General features: G+C 37.3%; 1 protein-coding gene across 1 annotated transcript in view; it reads left to right on the plus strand.

The window, feature by feature from the left end:
* Positions 1 to 21,680, plus strand: part of LOC309810307 (contactin-associated protein-like 2) — a gene marked incomplete at both ends in the record, with an annotated part of 946,489 nt that overhangs the window by 678,737 nt on the left and 246,072 nt on the right. The window contains one exon of the mRNA XM_082632267.1: positions 21,069 to 21,262. Coding sequence (XP_082488393.1) covers positions 21,069 to 21,262 — 194 coding nt within the window. The remainder of the gene's footprint in view (positions 1 to 21,068; positions 21,263 to 21,680) is intronic.

Genomic DNA, 21,680 nt, shown 5'->3' on the forward strand with positions numbered 1-21,680 from the left:
TAGAACCTTCCAGGCTTGGATCTGAATCCAGCCCCCTCCCCAAGCCATCTGTGCAACCTTAGGAGAATCAGCAGACCCCTCTACTCTTTAATTTCTTCATCTTTAAAGAAGGTATAACATCCATTTCTTAGGCCTGTGGTGAAATAGTAAAGAAATAACCAGCTTAGCTTGATGCTTATCAAACAGTAAATATGAAGTAAATGGAGAAAATAAAAAGTAAAACTCTTAACAATGTAGAACTCTACTGCCGTGTTTGTGTAAGTGAAGAAGCAGTTCCAAGAAAGAGAGCACAAACTGCAGACAAGACCAAGTCTTTGGATCCCATGCTAATTTAGCTCTTGAAAACTAGCTATCGAAAATTCTTCCCTTGGTAATTGATATTCTTCTGTAAATGATCTGTAGAATTTGTTAGGATTGCAGGAGAATCAGCAAACACTCTGAAAACAAAGTTAAGCTTGAATTGATAACAGTGGCTGCCTGGATGAATGATAAGAAGGCATGGGCTTTGGCCACACCCATTATCATTAACACCCTAAAGCTACCCCAAAGAATAATTATACATATATATATATGATATATATATACATATATGTATATATATGTATATCTACATGTGTATATATATGATTGTACTTATATATGTAAATAAAAATAATGATTAGCTGTGCAAAGCCAGCTTCCAGACAAATCTTTCATTCTCTTGTGGTCTGACCATATTGATCCCCCAAGCTCCTGTTTTATAAAGAAGTTTATAATGCATCCACTTGTAGGTATGACACGACTGTAACATTTCCTGAGATTATAGCATATATTTTTTAAAAAAGAAAATGTATGACTAATTTAAAGAAATAATTTGGCCTCATGTTTTGAAAAATTATCTTTCATTTTTCAGTTATTGAACATGTACCTTGCAATTCACTGACCCGTAATTTCATTGAAGTCACAAACTATTTAGAGTTAATTCATAGTCACTAACTTTTACAGCTTCTGAGAGCATCTTTTCCAGATGACAAATGCTTTTTCCCATGAATTAGGGCTGAATGCACTTTCTTGTCTTACCTTATTATTATTTTTTTTTCCTTTGGTACGCGGGCCTCTCACTGCTGTGGCCTCTCCCGTTGCGGAGCACAGGCTCCGGACGCGCAGGCTCAGTGGCCACGGCTCACGGGCCCAGCTGCTCCACAGCACGTGGGATCCTCCCGGACCAGGGCACGAACCCGTGTCCCCTGCGTCGGCAGGCGGACTCTCAACCACTGCGCCACCAGGGAAGCCCTTACCTTATTTTTTTTTTTTTTTTTTTTTTTTTTTTTGCGGTACGTGGGCCTCTCACTGCTGTGACCTCTCCCATTGCAGAGCACAGGCTCCAGACACGCAGGCCCAGCAGCCATGGCCCATGGGCCCAGCCGCTCCGCGGCATGTGGGATCTTCCTGGACCGGGGCATGAACCCGTGTCCCCTGCATCGGCAGGCGGACTCTCAACCACTGCGCCACCAGGGAAGCCCCCTTACCTTATTTTTATCTGCTGACAAGATTGTAGCAAATACACGATACCACATCGCTTCACTGTTGAGTAGTAGCAATTTCAAGAATTCAATAGATGTAATAAGTTAGATGATAGATACCTTTGATCATAAAAGAAATTCTTGTATTTTGTATAAATCAGTCTATCCATAAGCATTATATTAAGTATGTTAAATCAAATTGTACCTCCTCATCGGCAATACATTTATAATTTTTGAAATATTAGAATAAAAATTGAGAACTAGATATGTATTAGTAATATAGTTAAACATTTCTATATTTTCTATTTTTCCTCATTTGGTTATAATATCCTTCTTCTCATTTTCTCTCCTATTATTTATTAATTTTAGATATCCTTATTGGTTCTTGTACCAGTTTTAATAATTGCATTGAATTGTCAAGTTTTCTGCCAACAAATGGTGAGAATGGTTCATCTTTAACCCCCAATTCAAATAATAACAGGAGACAGTGTCACTAATGGACCATGATACTTTTTGCCTTTATTTCAGTATTAAACTAGTGACACTTCATTAATTTTTAAAGGGATTTAATTTGCCTATTAAGAAGTTCATGGAATCCCTTTACTTTCACTTTCTTAAGAAAGCCAATGTATTTTGCATAGTCGTCTCTGTTTAACATGTTTTTCCATGTTTCTTCATTCAGTGAACCCACATTGGAAAACACAAGATAGATGTTGTCAAGAGTTTAAAGTTTCAGCGTTCTTTTAAATGTCTTGTATAAAAAAATACTTTTTTTCCACGGAGAGAGTAAGCACGGGCTTTGGAATCAGAGTCCTCACAGTCAAACTAATCTCTGTCCTCTGTTCTCTGTGGCCTGGGCTGGTCACCTAAACCCTTCAAGATTTTGTTGTTGTTTTTTTTTTTTTTTTTTTTTTTTGCGGTATGCGGGCCTCTCACTGTCGTGGCCTCCCCCGTTGCGGAGCACAGGCTCCGGATGCGCAGGCCCAGCGGCCATGGCTCACGGGCCCAGCCGCTCCGCGGCATATGGGATCCTCCCAGACCGGGGCACGAACCCGTATCCCCTGCATCGGCAGGCGGACTCTCAACCACTGCGCCACCAGGGAGGCCCAAGATTTTGTTTTTAAGCACATGTAAAATGGGAATTTTGGTAAAGATAACATACAAATCTATTATTATATATGGTCATTGAATGTTTCCTTTTTAAATTAGTATTTTATTTAGAGGGATAAAGCTAAAGATTAGCATCTCTGTTATTTAAAAAACTCCAAAATAAGATAACAAAATCATTAAGACATCAATAAGTAAATAGACTAGGGCTATAAAGAGATTATTCAATTAGTAGTTTTATAATCAGTGTGTGTATGTGGAAAATAACATCACTAGTTAACATGCAAAAAGGTAAAACTACAGTGATAAACCCTTTTACATTTGAAAATAATAGCAATAAATAGAAGTAGTAAAGATGTGAAATTTTATTCTATACTAATTCTGAACCATATTATTCATAAGTTTACTTCTTTTTGATCAATGTATATTAGTTTCATATTCTCTTTTCATAAATAATTTGAAAATCATATTTGTTATTATATCTGTTGGTTACAAAGCATTGTAATACAATTGCTTTGTCCAAAGTTCCCTAACTTGCCCCCATTTATAAAAATATATATAGATCTGCCCATTTTCAGTTGATTCTAAATAGTGGTATAATGAAACAAAAACCATATATATGTACATATATCTTTGGGGGAAGGAAGGGATGGCAAGTAATAAGAGTTATTCCTACAGGAAAAAATATTTCAGTGCTGGCAAGGTGAATTTAATAGATTGAAAGCATGATGATATTTTGATTCATGAAAAAAGCATGTTGCCACATTGCCTCAAAAAATAATATAGTTGACCATTTCCTCTTTCTAGAGAAGCTTTTATGCTTGGTTTTCCATGGCACCTTACCCTCCTCATTTTCTTCCTACCTCACTTGGATTTCCTTTTCCTTTTCCTCTAAATAGTTATCAAGCCTTGGCATGTCCTCTTACGTTCTTGAGCCTGCTCACTTCTCTCACTAGATCATCTCATTCTAATGTCATCTTTAAATATCATCCATATACCGATGGCTTATATATTTATATCCTAATCCCTGACTTCTTCCTGAGATCCAGACGCATATTTACAACCTACTTGGAATCTTGACTTGAATGTCCAGTAGACATCTCAAACTTAAAGCTGAAACACAACTCCTAATTTTCTTCCCCAAATCTGTTTCTCCAATAGGTTTTATTTTATTATTATTATTATTTTAATGTTGGGAATTGTCACCAAACACACTCTAATTCCCTTAAGCCAAAATATCTGGAAGCCATTCTTTTTTATTTTTCTTTTTAATTTATTTTTGGCCACACATTTTTGATTCTTCCTTTCCCTTACCATTGCCACCATGAGCCCTCACCGTAAAGTCCAGCCCAGCAGCATGTTTTCTAAGTCCTCCCATCCATCTACTTCACTATATACCCATTGCCAACAGGGCCTTAAACACCGTCACCTGTGATTTTTTTTTTACTTCTTCTGTTAGCCTCTGTACTCCCTTACAATTTGTTCTTCATGTACCAGTTATAGTGGTATTTTGTTTCCAACATAAAACAAAGTTAACCATTGTAATTTGATTGGAAGTTGTTAGATATTACAAGCAGTGTTCATGAGAAATTCAGAGCATCTTATGCTTTCTGAATTACACGAGAACATGTATAGTATAAATATGAGGTCAGTTACCCTCAGGCTGGTGAATTGTGGGGTTTTTTTCTTTATATTGGTAAATTTGTTAATACAAAGCTGGTGTTCATTGGTACCTTAAAAGATGAATATTCCGTTTCCTACAACTGTTTTTTATAAGTTTTGTGGTTATCACAAAGTTAAAAGTTTTATTATTGAGGAATTAATCAAAAACTGTCTAGTTAGCAATTCAGTGCCTTTATTTCTTGCTCCTCTGTTGTATGTCAGTAAGTATAAAGAAAAATAGACAAAACAGAAAAAAAAAGGAAATGTGTTTTAAACTTACATTAGTTATTTGTCTCACCTGCACTTGTCTCTAATACTGCTCATTGCTTGACTCCTACAATCATTGGGTTTTAGGTGTTTTTCTAATGCAATGTTTTGTGAATGAGATGGCTAACAAAATCATGAGAACATTACTTATCAAAGCACTTATGCCAAAAATATTGTGTCTTCTTGTTACAAAGTTCCTCATCAAATACTATTACGACTTTTCTTTGAATCTTTACCATGGCTGAATCAAAATGTTGAGGCTTATCATTTGGACACTATATTCCATATGGTAACACAAACTTCTTTTTTTTTTCTTTTTAAGATCTTTATTGGAGTATAATTGCTTTACAGTGGTGTGTTAGTTTCTGCTGTATAACAAAGTGAATCAGCTATACATAGACATATATCCCCATATCTCCTCCCTCTCGCGTCTCCCTCCCACCCTCCCTATGCCACCCCTCTAGGTGGTCACAAAGCACCGAGCTGATCTCCCTGTGCTATGCAGCTGCTTCCCACTAGCTATCTATTTTACATTTGGTAACACAAACTTATTTTGTAACTAGGTTTGGAACCTGCCACAGACTGAATATTTGTGTTCCCCTAAAATTCATGTGTTGAAACCTAACCCCCATTGTGATGGTATTTGGAGGTGGGACCTTTAGGAGGTGCTTAGGTCATGAGGGTGGTGCCATCATGGTTACAGTATTGCCCTTATGAAAGAGTCCCCAGGGAGAGAGCCCTCACCTCTTCTACCACATGAGGATATAGGGAGAAGTTGGCCAGCTATGACCCAAGAAGGTGGCTCTCTCCAGACACGGAATCTGCCAATGCCTTGATTTTGGACTTGCCAGCCTCCAGAATTATGAAAACACCCAATCTGTGGTGTTCTTATTATAACAGTACAAAGGGACCCATTTCTTCCTAATTCTACTCCAGTAGGCTTTCTCTTATACTATATTGCCTCAATCTCAGACTATAGATATAATTCTATTTTGAAGAGTCAAAATTAGTGATTTGGTGGTCATGAAGATGTGAGACATCTTCCATGAAAGCAGAACATGTTAACCCTGTAAAGATGTATAAAACATTTTGGTCCTGTTTTGTTTTGATATGGTTTTTTACTTTTTTCTCTAAATTGCCATTCTGTTCCACTGCTGGAACAGCCAATTTCAAGCTTGCCCTATGGAAAAACCCATTAAGGAAGTTCTTTGCAAGGCAAATTGATACCTTTATGTATATGAAGGTAACATCTATAGAAGATTTTACTAAAAGCAACTGTATTTCCAAGGCCCATTTGTTACATATCTCTCTCCTAGTGTTGTTTCCCTGTGCATTCAGTGCCTAGGGAGATGGAACTACTATTAATATTTTCTATTTATATCAAAATAAACCCACTACATTTTTGGTGAGAGTTTTGTGTTGCCAGGTATATGAATGCCAAAAATCTTTACCAAAGCAGATTCTGTAGTTACAGTAGATATTTACTGAAAAAGCCTGTTATGGTACTGTACCCCTTCATAAGGATAAAAAGAATTCTAAGCATGAATTGGGAACAGCATAATGACTGCTGCCATCCAGGAACTGAGGTTAGGACTGAAATAAAAATTATGCACAGAAAGTGCTGACCTAAGAGGAGGAAGGCACTTATTATGCATGAGTTATGGGGAAGATCAGAGAACTCATAAAATACATTTGAATTTGATCCAAAGGATATGTTTACTGTACTTAACTATATTGATCTTGAGCATAATCCCTTTGCATCTTCTCTCTAAAAAAATACAACTTTAGCAGAGAAAGTCTCTATAACCTATGTTTTCAAACATTTGGAAATGCTCCATCCTAGTCTGAGCCTGAGTATACAAATTTGAAAAGTGGAGATATAAGTCAATTTTCCACTTCAAGTCAGCAGAAATATCTGTCTCAATTATCATGATATGTCACTGGAAAATGGCCTCATCTTTCTGTACTTTCATGTGGACCTAGCTTAAAAACCATTGCATATACAATAAGATATTTCCCTTGTATCATTGCATAGAACAGCTTTACATGTGCGAGCATCATTGTACATATAAAATTTGCATCCATCAGTTGACTGTCACTGTACCCACCACAGACAATTTTGCATACAGTTCTGCATATATTATTTGCATATATCATTAACATGATTGCATGCACAATAACAGATTTTGTTAATGCACAGGCAGTATGTGCATTTCCTTTTGCAATTCTGCATTTCTTCCAGTGATCTCTTTTATGGCAAAGCCTCTGCCCCAGAAAATAATGAGGCTTCAATAAAGAGATCCCTGAGGCAAATGACAGGGAGATATTATTTGCATCCTGAATTATTTTGTTAATAAACAATAAACTGTATTTAGTTAACAGTGAGAATATTTCCATTTTGTAAATGTGTCTCTGGCCTTTATTCTTTCTTAAGTGAAGGAAACAATAATAAATAACCAAACCTTATTTTGTACAAAATTCTAGCTGGAGCCTAGGTTTTTATGATATACATGAGAATCAATTTTGAAATTCACTTAATTTTAGCCACTTAGCTAAAAGCTGCTACAGAACTTAAAGGAATTTCCTACTGTGATGAGTTACATCTGAATTCTTTAAACTTTCACTTTGAATTGTGCATCCTCTCAGTCAAGTCTCCTGAGTACCTCTGGAGCAGACCAATGCCAAGATCCCCCATCCCTCGTGGAACAACTGAGAAGGTCCTTGCTCATTTCCAACTCAACAAAATACACTGTCCACTCACCCTCCTGACCCCTGTTGGCTGATTGCTTCCTGCATGTTGGGCCGTGCTAATGCATGAGGAATAACTGTAGACCAAGCAAAACTTGCTAAAGTGGAATTCTAGACAACTACTCCATTCCTAGTTTTGTCCACTTTGAGTGCTAGAGTTTTGATACAGTCCAAGGCCCTTTTGAACATAATGGCTACAGATTTAATTTATGAAGATTTAATTGATAACAGCAACCAAATGATTTTTTTAATGAAGAAACACATATTCTTGAGTGAGAATACACTAATATGAAGCCAAGAATAATATCTAGAATAAATATAGTGAGTGCAGTGGCAAAAATTCCCATTCCTCTACATCGAAAATACAATGTAGATCACTAGTATTATTCAAAAAATTTTTTATTACAGATCCATTTATATTTGTCTTTCATGATCTATGCCTTTCTTGCATAGTCCTTGGGCCCAAGATTTTTTTTTTTTTTTAATTTTTTGCGGTATGCGGGCCTCTCACTGTTGTGGCCTCTCCCGTTGCGGAGCACAGGCTCCGGACGCGCAGGCTCAGCGGCCATGGCTCACGGGCCCAGCCGCTCCGCAGCATGTGGGATCTTCCCGGACCGGGGCACGAACCCGTGTCCCCTGCATCGGCAGGCAGACTCTCAACCACTGCGCCACCAGGGAAGCCCTGGGCCCAAGATTTTTCCCTCTTGTGTTAGGGCTTTTACTTCCAGAATGTCATTTATTTATCAGTTTGTCCATTCATATATTCACTTATAATTTAATTAATTCTTGCATTCATTTATTTAACATGTATTTATTGTCTTTATTCTTTTTTTTTTTTTTTTTTTGTGGCACGTGGGCCTCTCACCGCTGTGACCCCTCCCCCGTCGCGGAGCACAGGCTATGGATGTGCAGGCCCAGCGGCCATGGCTCACAGGCCAGCCGCTCTGCGGCACGTGGGACCCTCCCGGACCGGGGCACGAACCCGCGCCCCCTGCATCGGCAGGCGGACCCCCAACCACTGCGCCACCAGGGAAGCCCTGAGTGTCTTTATTCTTATGTCTAGGGAACCATACTTGGTGGTGGTTATTAAATGATAAATAAAACTCAATCCTTGACTTGAAAAAGTTGGTTATCCTGAGTTTACTTATGCACTTGTTCAGGATTTGTTTGGAGTTGCATGACTTAATTGATTTCTGCAGCTATATCCGTCTTTCAGTCTTCCCTGTAAATAGAGGTCAGATATATTTGATAACCTAAAGATGCATGTTTGAGCTCTGAAGCCCTTTTTAACCTATAAACTTATCTCCTTCACCTCCACCAAACAATTTTTTGCGAGCTGCACAGAGAAGAGTGTTTTCACTTTTCTTATCACAAAGAATAACATCTTGGGAATGATGACGTTTTCTGTACAATGACAGCGAATGTGCGTTTGACCGGTTGGCAAATCGTTCTAATTAATCATGTTATTTTCAGAATTCCGTAGACTTTAACAGGAATGCATACCAGAGATGAAGTAAACAGTAGATTTACTAACATAAAATTGACCTCTTGCCCACATGTATCAATACAAGGTGAAGTTCTTCAGCATTTCTTACAGGTGAGGGTCAAATAGCAGCTTCCTAGCAGGTGCAAAGAAGAAACATGACTTCACTGACCCTAACTTTGTGGTATTTTAATTTACCTTTATTTTTTTCAAACGAGACCTCATTTCTATGCACATTAAAAGTATATTAGGTATCTGGTTTTCCCAGTAATAATATGCTTATTAAATAAAGAATATTCTTGTACATTTTCCAAATAAATAGAATGTATCCTCAAGTATAAAAAAAGTCAAGTAAAAATTGCTTATTGAAAAATTATTTTTAAAAATTCTTAATGGCCCGCATATAGAAGCGCTCTGTAAATAATTGCTGAATGAGTGAACCAGGAGAATTATTCATAGTAAAAATGGAAATGACCAGATTCTTTTTAATAATAAAAGTTATATATAGTCAAATGTTACTTAGCAATGGTATAAGTAACATCTCCCCTGATGTTCATAAAATAGATCAACCAAAGCTTGGATCATACCTGTTCGTTTAAAGGCAGTAAGAAATTTAAAACAACTTGATAAAAAATTCAACATAATAGTTTGTATTTCATTTCAACTTTCTTTGTAACTGAAATTAATGGACATTGAGTCTAATCTCCCTGCCTATGTAAAATTCCCCTATAAAGAAATTCTTATTATGCAGCTTTCACTTGAGTATCCCCGGTAATGGAAAGGTCACTACTTCTTGTGATAATCCATTCTACTGTTGGTGTTATTTTGATGTTTTAAAAATTGTTACATTGAAATCTGACTATTTATAACTTTAACTTTCCTTTCCTAATACCATCACCTGAAATAACACAAAGAGTCTGTTTTCCCCCAGTCATAGTATTTCCAGCACATTTAAAAAATAAGATCATATATCATTTACACTATTTGGTAAGTAAATTTAAAAATTACGGTCATATTACGGTTCAAGATTTTCTAATCAAATGTAATTATTATTTTTCATTAGACTTGTGTACAAGTTTCACTTTTACATCCTGGCCCAGGCTTACCTCCTGTGAAGACTTACTCTTTGTGATGAGAATGGAAATTGCTCTGTGTCTTCTATTTTTTTTTTTTTTTTTTTTTTTTGCGGTATGTGGGCCTCTCACTGTTGTGGCCTCTCCCGTTGTGGAGCACAGGCTCCGGATGTGCAGGCTCAGCGGCCATGGCTCACGGGCCCAGCCGCTCCGTGGCATGCGGGATCCTCCCAGACCGGGGCACGAACCCGTGTCCCCCACATCGGCAGGCGGACTCTCAACCACTGCGCCACCAGGGAAGCCCCTGTGTCTTCTATTTAGAACAGAAAGCTGATCAAACTTAATTTTGGGTTCACATTAGTTTCAACTCCGATCTAGCCTTAATGCAGTTTATGCGGCTATACAGTTCTTGTGTGTAGGTTTCATTTTTCTTCTCTCTTACACCACAATCCTAAGGGAAAAATTGACATTTTCAAAAACAAATTGACATTCTTAAATCAAAGATCTTAATATATAATTGACCTATAAAATTCCCTGAAAATATTTTATTTTTTTGAAAAGTACATGAAACTAAACTTGCCCTGCAGTGTCTATTTCTTGCCTCTGAAGTGATGAATACGTAAACAGAGGCCTCAATAGATGAATTTGCTTTTAATCTTTCTTAATTGCAAGAAATTTACTGATTCTAATGATGCAATTCATATTTGGATATTTTCAACGTTGTAAAGAGACCTCCCTGCAAATTTTCTTAGTGTAGTATGCTGGACGCTTGAAGGAACAATCATATTTAATAAAGAAACTTTTGTTCTCCCAGCAAAGTATTTGTTTCAGATTTCTTAAAATCAGTTTGATATTCAATTTTCTCTTTTTTTTTTTAATTTTTGGCTGTGTTGGGTCTTCGTTTCTGCACACGGGCTTTCTCTAGTTGCGGCGAGCGAGGGCTACTCTTTGTTGCGGCACGCGGGCTTCTCATTGTGGTGGCTTCTCTAGTTGCGGAGCACGGGCTCTAGGCATGCAGGCTTCAGTAGTTGTGGCTCGCGGGCTCTAGAGCGCAGGCTCAGTAGTTGTGGCGCACGGGCTTAGTTTCTCCGCGGCATGTGGGATCTTCCCGGACCAGGGCTCGAACCCGTGTCCCGTGAATTGGCAGGCGGATTCTTAACTGTGCCACCAGGGAAGTCCCCAATTTTCTTCCTTGGTCAGATTCCAAAATGAAAAGAATTTATGGTATAATGAGTAATCTGTGGACAAATATAATTGAGAGTTATTGAGTTAAAAGGTAAAATCTTCATTTAGTTTAAGCAAAATATTAATTTCAAGAAGATGAGTTAAAAGTAAAGAATTTTTATACATAAAGCATATATACTTCTGGAATGTTTTGTATTGTTACATCACTGGGAAATTTTACATCTCTAGTCTTTTAAATAGTAGAAGTTGGAAACTAAGTTATTCCTTCATTTTCTGTTACAAAGCATAAGCGTCTTTGGTCCCTTCAAAGCAATATTGTAAGATTAAGCCCTCTTATCATTGTAGGTACTCTCTTTGAACATTCTTAGTTTTTTAGTTGTTTTTTTGAAAATGTCAAGCCCATGAAGTTGAGCACCTTTTAGATGTTTTATAGTGTATTGTCCTTTTCTGTGAACTGCCTGTTAAGGTTCCTTGCCCATTTTTAAAATTGGGTTGTCTGAATGTGTCCTATTGATTTGTGGGACTTGTTTATACACTTTGGATATGAGCATTTTCCTTGTTATATGTTTGGAAATACCTTCCCCCAATCCATGTTAGCCATTTCACCCTCTTATTAATGTCTTTTGATAATAATCTCTAACTCTAACATAATCTAATTTATCCATCTTTTCCTATATAGCTAGTTCTTTTGAGTCCTGTTTAAGAAATCTTTCCCAACCCCAAGAATATAATGTTATTCTCTTAATTCATCTTCTACAAGCTTCAGTGTTCTACTTTTCACAATTAAATCTAAACATTTTTAGCTTGATCTCAGTATAGTATAAGGCAGGGCTACATTTCCCTTTTTTTCATGTGGATATGCAGTTGACCCTGAATATATTATTGAAAAAATACCTCCTTTCTCTATTTTCCTATGCTACCTTTGTCACAAATTAAGTGCTGATATACACATGTATACATGCAGTTTTGTTTCAGGGATCTATATTTTGTTTATTTGGCCTATTTGTCTATCCTTGCACACATAAAATTTTGTCTTAACGTACAGTAGTTTTATAATAAGTCTTGGTATCAACAGAATGAAGGTAGTTATCAAGAAAATGCAAATTAAACCTGCAATGAGCCAGAATGTCTAAACTAAATTTAAGACACAACCACAACAAAAAAGAAGGCTAACTATGCCAAGTTTTGGCAAAGATGTGGAACAGCAGAAACACTTGTGACACTACTGGAGTGTATTGGGCGAGGGGGATAAAAATCAGTTCAACTACTTCGGAAAATTGTTGGTTAAATAGACTAAATTTTAAAAATACAAACATTTTTGAACACACAATTCCACTCCTGGGCATATACCCAACAGAAAAGCACAAAGAGGTGCTGAAAAACATGAACAAAAATGTTGATGGCAGTATTATTATTCATAACAGCTCCAAACTGGAGATATACACATGTTCAACACTACCCTAGAATAATGGATCAATAAAGAGCGGTACATTACACAATGCCTAATAAGGCAGCAAAGAAAATGAAGAGTCTACTGCTAAACACAGTGCCATGGATGAATCTCTGGGGCAGTTCACTGGGGAGGAGAGAGGTGACCATGTACGGAAAAGGACACAATGAGAACGTCTGTGTCGCTGGCAATGGTCTCCTTCTAGATCTGGGTGGTGATTATACGGTTATGTTCATTTTGTGATAATTCCTAATACTAGATGCTTGTGATTTCTTTTTCTATTTATGAGTAAAGCCTTAATTAAAATGTATCAAAATGTTTGAATGCAGTACTGCAAATATAGTATCATAGTTAGATGCCATAATGTTAACACTGCATTACCCATAAAGTAAATTAAGTTTGCATAATGCATAATTATTTCTAAGCATTATGCACCTTTTTTGGGGGGGGGTCTTGATACCTAAGTGTGACTCTTTTCTTTTTTTTTTTTTGGAGTATAATTGCTTTACAATGGTGTGTTGCTTTCTGCTTTATAACAAAGTGAATCAGTTATACATATACATATGTTCCCATATCTCTTCCCTCTTGCATCTCCCTCCCTCCCACCCTCCCTATCCCACCCCTCTAGGTGGTCACAAAGCACCGAGCTGATCTCCCTGTGCTATGCAGCTGCTTCCCACTAGCTATCTATTTCATGTTTGGTAGTGTATATATGTCCATGCCACTCTCTCACTTTGTCACAGCTTACCCTTCCCCCTCCCCATATCCTCAAGTCCATGCTCTAGTAGGTCTGTGTCTGTATTCCTGTCTTACCCCTAGGTTCTTCGTGACACTTTTTTTCTTAAATTCCATATATATGTGTTAGCATACGGTATTTGTCTTTCTCTTTCTGACTTACTTCACTCTGTATGACAGACTCTAGGTCTATCCACCTCATTACAAATAGCTCAATTTCGTTTCTTTTTATGGCTGAGTTATATTCCATTGTATATATGTGCCACATCTTCTTTATCCATTAATCCGATGATGGACACTTAGGTTGCTTCCATGTCCTGGCTATTGTAAATAGAACTCCAATGAACATTGTGGTACATGTCTCTTTTTGAATTATGGTTTTCTCAGGGTATATGCCCAGTAGTGGGATTGCTGGGTCATATGGTAGTTCTATTTGTAGTTTTTATGCACCTTAATAATGAAGTAGATAATGCATTTGTTCAAAATGGGCATTTTAGGTTATCATTGACATTAAAACAAATTTTGCTAGGAGAAGCTCAGATTTCCAGCCAGTCAAACATTTAACATCATAATTCAGCTAGTTACCTTATTAGGTCTCTTTTCCAGCTTTATGTAACTGACAAATTTCATAAGCATGTCTTCCATGTCTTAGATAATAAAAATATTAAAAATGACAGTATACAGAATGAAAGCCTGTGGCATACCATTAGGACCTAGCTTCAAGTTGACACAGTCCTTAATCAACATATTTGGGGCATAATTATTAATCATTTTTGAATTTACCTAAAACTGCTATGTCCCAGACCACATTTTACTCTTTTATACTTATCAGAGATATTGCCAAATGCTTTGCTAAAGTTAACTTGGAGGTACAGTGATAGAATTTACTGTCTCCTATTAAACAAAAATGTGATCAAAACAGGAAATCCTTATAACCCACCAACACCACCCTCAGTATCACCAACCCCCCAGACCATTTCCCTTTTATTCTAAATGTTCATAATCCACACACCTGATTTTGAAGAAGAGCCTTCTTGTCTATTGTTTTTCTAAGTCCTTTGTTTTGAAAGTTTATGTTGTTTGTTTTTTGTTTGTTTTTAGCTACCTTTACTTTTCTGGCAGCTCCTTTGATAAATATTCAAGGAAGCTAATGTTACATTTATGAGTAAAACCAGTCCTTTGAGATATAATCTGAATGTTTCAAAAAGTTAAAGCAGCTATGCTTCTCTCCTTATGTCCTAATTTGTCTCTGGAGGTAATTTCCTATACTCTGATAAAATCACATCTTTTTTCTTCTGTTTTGTTTCAAAATTAGCTTTTACACTCTTTTATTTTAGAATTATTTTATTAGTTTATTCCATATTTTAGGAATGATGGTGGCATGGCCGTTTTCCCTTCTCTAGCTCATGACAGACATTAATTAACGGCCATGGCTTTCTTTTCTGGCTACTTCCAATCAACAAGTGTCTATACTTGGTTGAAGCATATTTATCCTACTTCAGATAGAACTCATAATGCTATCTGGCCTGCAAGTCTCCTTTTCAATTTATTCTTTTCATCTGATACATATTTCTCAACCAGTCATTAAAGGTAGTTCTAGCCTTAACTGAATGTTTTTCTACCTTTTTCTGTTAAATTAGAATCGAGGCTTGTGTTCTCTGGTGGTGTTATAACCATCTGCTTTGGCATCAGGTTTATACAGGAGCCATTTATCACTGGAAAAGAAACTCCAGGTCCTCTCTTGAACCACACACGAAGTTTCTCTTTGCTCTCAGAGGTACTAATTTACAAATTACAAAGCAGAAATGTCTATCACAATTATAAGCTATCCCTGAGTTTAGAGTGTTGGTTTCATCCATTTCTCCAAGTTCTCTATTATAATTCTTTGCTCAAGTAACCCCAGAAGGGTGGGCATCCAGAATGCAAACACTAGTATCTTTATAGTTCACACACACTCACCCGCACACATGCACACACACATATATGGAGGGAGAGAAATGTGTGTATGTGAGAGAGAGGAAAAAAGGAAGAGAGAGAGAAAGAGAGGGAGGGGTGGAGGGAGGTGAAAGGGGAGAGGGAGAGAGAGAAAGGAAAAGAGGAAGCAAAAGGGGATGAGGGAACAGCCTCCTAGTGTTTAGGGAATAGTAGGTTTTCTATGTAAGTACATATCTTTCAAGTCACTGTAACAATTTATTAGTTATCTAATTTGGTTCTATTATTTCTAGATAAGAGTTATTCTTAGATCATCTTAGAAGCTAAGAGTTTATGAATGTTCAGTATCTCCACCTCCTTTACCTCCTCTTCTACTTTCCACTCAAAGCTCAAAGCTCAAAGGTAGTTCCTTTGAGCTACCACAATATCCACTGGGAACACTTTTGCCCTCCTTCTTATACTCTCCATGATATATTGGGGGAGCCCTTCTGCTCTCTTATATACCATTTCCTGAGGTTTTTGTCATGAAAGAGGTATCATTCTTTTTTTTAATTTTTACTTTTTATTTTTTTGCGGTACGTGGGCCTCTCACTGTTGTGGCCTCTCCCGTTGCGGAGCACAGGCTCCAGATGTGCAGGCTCAGTGGCCATGGCTCACGGGCCCAGCCGCTCCGCGGCATGTGGGATCTTCACGGACCGGGGCACGAACCTGTGTCCCCTGCATCGGCAGGTGGACTCTCAACCACTGCACCACCAGGGAAGCCCCAAGAGGTATCATTCTTAATCCTTGGATCAATAGAGGTTACACATGTCACAAGCCAAATGAACAAAGTAATCAACCTCCCCAAGTTAAATTGCTAGAGAGATCAAAGAGAAACAAGAAACTTCTCATCCATCTTTCCACCATGTTCCTCATGAAAGCCTGACATTTGCCCTCTCCTTGAGTCTAATCACTATTCTCTCCACATATCCTTCTGCTAAGGAATAAGTTTTGACTTACATTATCATTGCTTTTAGGTTTTTTGCTTCCCTTAAAGTTGACAATAAATTCATTTTTTATAGTAATGAGATAAATGGGATTAAGTAGCTGTATGTTAATTGCTTCCTTATTGAAAAATTGTAATGTAGCAAAAAATGGGTAACTTAAGAAAATTTATTCTGGATTCTTTTTTTTAGAAAAACTAGTTAGGGGAAATATTCTAAATTTCATCAATCAATTGCACATATTTTTCTCATTTTATTCACAGTAATATTTGCTTGTTTACTTCAATGACCAAATCACCTTTTTAATAATGCACAGATAGAACTTTATGTGCAGTTGGGTATAGAATTTTTCCAAAGTTTGGAATTATGTATCTAACAGATAAGAAAATATATTTATGATCTCTTGATGACTAGGTATATTGTCCATCTATGGCTTCTCCAAAATTTTACAGAATTCTCAGTAAAATAGACATGTGGATGATATATGAATATTGGAAATATTAGATGCTACAATAGGAAAAAACAAAAACAGCATAAAAATAACAAAGTACAAAGCAGGGGCAACTAACCCATATTGTTAGTGAGCAGATTATAAGGAAAGTGGCTCCAAGAAAATATTGTGAACTGGATTTCCCAGGATACAAATTCTGAAATGGAAAAGAGCATGTAGGAAATTTTTTAGGGAGTACCTTCAGGATGAAAACCTGTGGAAGAGAAGGGAAGGAAGCAGAAATAGGCAGAGGAAGTAGTTGAGATGCAGTGCAATCTCAATGGAAGTTTCAACTAATTCCTCAGGGACCTCTGAGACCGTAGTGACCCTTAATAGTTTTCCCAAGTTGGGGCAAGGGTACTGGCCCTTTATAGCCCCTGGTTGGCCCATCCTTGCATCTGTACAGACCTAGGAAGGGATGTGACCTTGTGTAAAATGCCTCTTTTTTTTTTACGAAGGAAATTCCTGAAAGGGAATTACAGCTAACTACTGTGTTCTGACAGCACTCTAAATATCTGAAAGAATAAGTCCTCCCGTCATAAAGGAGAACCAAAATGGCATATCACAGCCTCCACTGCAGTGGTGATGTTTGGAGTGAACTTGCTGATCCTTGAAGGAAAAATAATGATTCCCCAGGATAAGTTGAGGGAGGATTTGTGTAGGTATAGAGGGTGTGTTCCAGGCATGTCTTTTGTGTGTGAAGGCATGGGCCATTTACTTCTGGAGGCAATGGGGATCAATTGAAAAATATTGGTCTGGGAGCAAATATGATTAGATTTGTATTTAGAAACGTTCTTGTAGAAGTGTGGTTTGAAGAAATAGGAGAATGAAGACTGAGAAAGTAGTTATGAGGTAGTTATACACACTTTCTATAGAAAGCATGTATGTAGACTAAATATATACACACACATTATATACATAAATATTTTTAAAAATGTTTTGGAAGTATAATTTAGATATAGTAAAATGCACAGATTTTTAAATTTCCTCTCTTTTCAGAAGTTGATCTTGGGCAGAGGTTGACACATTACAGCCCTCCAGCCAGCCCCCTGTCTTTATTAATAAGGTTTTATTGGAACTCAGCCACACTCTTGTTTCTGGATCTTCTATGGCTGCTTCATGCTACAACCGCAGAGTTTAGTAGTTATAAGAGAGGTAGCATGGTCTGCAAAGCCTAAAATATTCAGTGTTTAACCCCTTACAGAAAACGTTTGCAAACCTTGATCTAGGGTTTAATGCTTCAGGTAATACTGTATCACTTCAAATGTAGCATAAGGAACTCAGTACGGTATATTTATTTCTTGCTTTCTACCCTTTGTACTATTGTAGTCATACATTTTACTTCTACATCTGTTATAAACCCTCTAATTCACTGTTACTATTTTTGTTCTAAACACTCAATTATCTTCTACAGAAATTTTAAAACATGAACAAATAGTTTATATTTAGTGACATGTTTACCATTTTCAGCATTTATTTCTTCATGTAGATGTGAATTTCTGTATGGCCAATTTTCCTTGAAGCTAAAATTTTGCATTTCTTATACAGCATACCTATTGATGATGAATTCTCTCAGCGTTTGTCGTAAACATCATTATGTTACTTTCATGTTTAAAGGATTTTTTTGCTGGATGTAGAATTTTACATTGACACTTTCTTTTTCTTCTCATCATTTCAGATATGTTGTTCCCTTGTTCACTGGCTTGCATTGCTATTGTTGAGATGTTATTGCCCTCTGAACAGTTTTAAGATTTTCTCTTTGGCATTGTTTTTTTTTGTTTGTTTTTTTGTTTTTGAGGTACGTGGGCCTCTCACCACTGCGGCCTCTCCCGCTGCAGAGCACAGGCTCCGGACGCACAGGCCCAGCGACCATGGCTCACGGGCCCAGCCGCTCCGCGGCATGTGGGATCCTCCCAGACGGGGGCACAAACCCGTGCCCCCTGCATCGGCAGGTGGACTCCCAACCACTGTGCTACCAGGGAAGCCCTGGCATAGTTTTTTTATCAGTTCTTTATGATGTGCCTTGGTGTGTTTTTCTTTGTATTTACCCTGCTTGGCGTTCAATGAATTTCTCAGATATTTGGGTTCATATTTTTCAACTATTATTTCTTCAGATGTATCTTTTTCTGCCTCAGTCTCTACCCTTTCTGCTTTTCTTACTCCATTTGCATGATTGTTAAGATATTTAATGTTATCCTACAGGTTACTGAAGTATTGTTCATTTTTAAGCCTTTTTACCCTGTCTGAGCTTTGGTTTGAAGGGTTTGTATGGACCTGTATTTAAGTATACTAATGTTTTCTTCTCAGTTTTCTAATTTGCTCTTAAGCCCATCCAGTAAATGTTTTATTTTCAGGTATAATTTTTAGTTCAAAAATTTCCATTTTACTCTCTTTTGTTGTTTCTTTTCTCCCTTAAGGTTTCATACTTGTTTCATCAGTATCTATATGTTCTTGTTCAAATATGGAACAAATTTATAATCTCTGTCTTAAGGTCCTGATCTGCTCATTTCATCATCACTGTCATTTTTCTGTCTATTTCTATTGACCGACTTTTCTCTGGTTATGAGTCACATTTTACTGCTTCCCCAAATATCTAATATTTTTAAAAATTTTGTTCTGGACATTATGGATTCTATTTTGTTGAGTTTCTTTCATGTTTTCATGAAAGTGTCATGAAAAGTAAACTCTCATGGTCTTCCTTAATGGAGTGTTGAGTTTCATTCAACCGAGGAGTTAATTTATTTGGGGGTCAGATTGATCTTTTTTCAGGCTTGTTACCAACCTTTGTTCAGATGTGTCCACAGTAGGATTAGAATTATAATCCTTATTTAGGATTAAATTATTCTACTCCCTTTCTGAGATCTCTACTGAATGCCTAGGTTTGTTCAAGTTCTCTCAATCTTGTCCAGTCTGAAATCAGACTACTTACAGCCCTGTGCAGCCTCTGACTGTTGTTCACTTCAGATCTCCCCTTACCTGGTCTAGTGGAGTCTTGGTCTACAAATACACAATTTAGTATTCATTCAGAGTCTGAACTGCAGAGACTCATTGGTGACCCTATGTACATTTCCAGAGCCCCTTCTCTGCACAGCTGCCCCCTCCCTGGTACTCTGTCCTATAAATTCCAGGTTCCTCAGGAGCTTTGATTCTGCTCTGTCTCCGTCTCAGTGATGCTGCTGTGCCTGTTTGGAATAGTCTTCCATGTGCCATGATCTGGAAAGTGAACCAGGCAGAAAGCCAGGAAGCTGGCAGGGCTCACCTCATTTGTTTATCTTCTCTCATGGATCAGGGTCCAATACTGTCTGTTGTCCAATCCCTTAAAAGGGTAATTGTATACATTTTGTCAGTTTTGTAATTTTTTGTGGTGGGAGAGCTATTCTGTCATGGCTGAAAGCAGAAATAAGCCATATAAACATCATGAAATGAATGATATATCAGTGATGATTTACAAAATGATCTTTATTAGCATACTCCTCATAAAACAAATTATTTTATTGTCAGCATTTAAATTCCTTAGTTGAAAAGTGATGCACATGTTTTGATATACTGTATATTGGATCATTTGTTGAATATTTTTCTATTATTTACTACCATTAGTAACCAAACTTACTCAAAACATTATATCGCCTCTTAGCACTAAGCATTATGCCATATTTTCTGTAATGTATTTATGTACAACCATAGTTATTTTACATAGTGCTATAAATTAGGACTCTTTTTGTTGTATCTATGTTAGTGTTATTTTTCTAATAAATGTTTTTTGCATTCTTACTATTTGCCAGTCATTTATTTTATTTTACCAAAAGAAGTTTCACTTCATTTAGTGACTCAAATTATTTTCCTAGAAATGTGTTTATCTAGAGTCATCACTAGTCTACCTCTTAAGTGCTACTAAATGTATTGCCTGATTTACTATATATCTTAGTTCTCAGGAGTCCAAGGGCTTAATGCAATATTAGGCCTCATCTTGAGAACTACTAGCATTCTTTGAACTCTGAACTTTCTAAAGTAAAATATATTGTAGAGTTGTGTATAATTGCTTTTTGTTTCATTTATGGTCTACTAAAAGATAAACCCTTATACGAGGAAATAATAGATTGTTACATATCTTTTCCTAGTGACTTTTAGTTGAAGAATTCATGGTAAATTGATCAACCCTCAGCCAATTAGACTTTGACATGTACTAATAAGACCTAATTGAGGAATTATGAAGACATTTGCTCAGGAGAAAATGAGCATATAATTACACCATAAGGAGGCTAGAGTATCAATGTTACCCAGCTTTAAGAATATTAGTTGAAGTCCCAGTGGCATCTATAAAGGATACTTCATAATGTATCTGTGAAATATGGTACTACCAAGGCAATTAAAAGATGCAGAATGATCCATTGTCAATTGTAGAAGTTCAACATTAAATACCTATTTCACCCTCTTGTCTCTACCTTATTCAGGTGCTGGGGGATGGTCTCCATCAGACAGTGACCATTATCAATGGCTTCAGGTTGACTTTGGCAATCGAAAGCAGATCAGTGCCATAGCAACCCAAGGAAGATACAGCAGCTCAGACTGGGTGACCCAATACCGCATGCTCTACAGCGACACAGGGAGAAATTGGAAACCCTACCATCAAGATGGGAATATCTGGGTGAGTCATTGTCAGAAAGGCAAAGACATAGAATTGAGTTGCAGATATTTGAAAATGGTAGCAGACTCCCGTGTGTCCTAGGGCTGGGGAGCAGCTACCCGGCTCCTCCCAGCCCTGGTGCAGCCTAGGGAAAGGCTTGGGAGTAGCCTGGTTGGAGGTTCATCTTGCTATTTTTGTTTCTTTGTGTTTGTGTCCTCTGGTACTTGCTGAGAGAGAAAAGAAATGTGAGCAAAGCAAAAGAAGGTGGGAAAATGAATCCAATCCCCAGTATGCCCTACCCTGCCCCACCCCGTGCCTTTCCTTAGTGGTGGAAAACCCTTATATTATAAAGTCAATGTGTCCCCTCCCCCAACCTCTGGTGTATTTCACAGAAAACAAAACCACCCAATAAAACTGTGTTGAAACCTGAACAAAAAAA

Source organism: Mesoplodon mirus, assembly GCF_964341445.2.
Source record: "Mesoplodon mirus genome assembly, chromosome: 9".
Lineage (NCBI taxonomy): Eukaryota > Metazoa > Chordata > Mammalia > Artiodactyla > Ziphiidae > Mesoplodon > Mesoplodon mirus.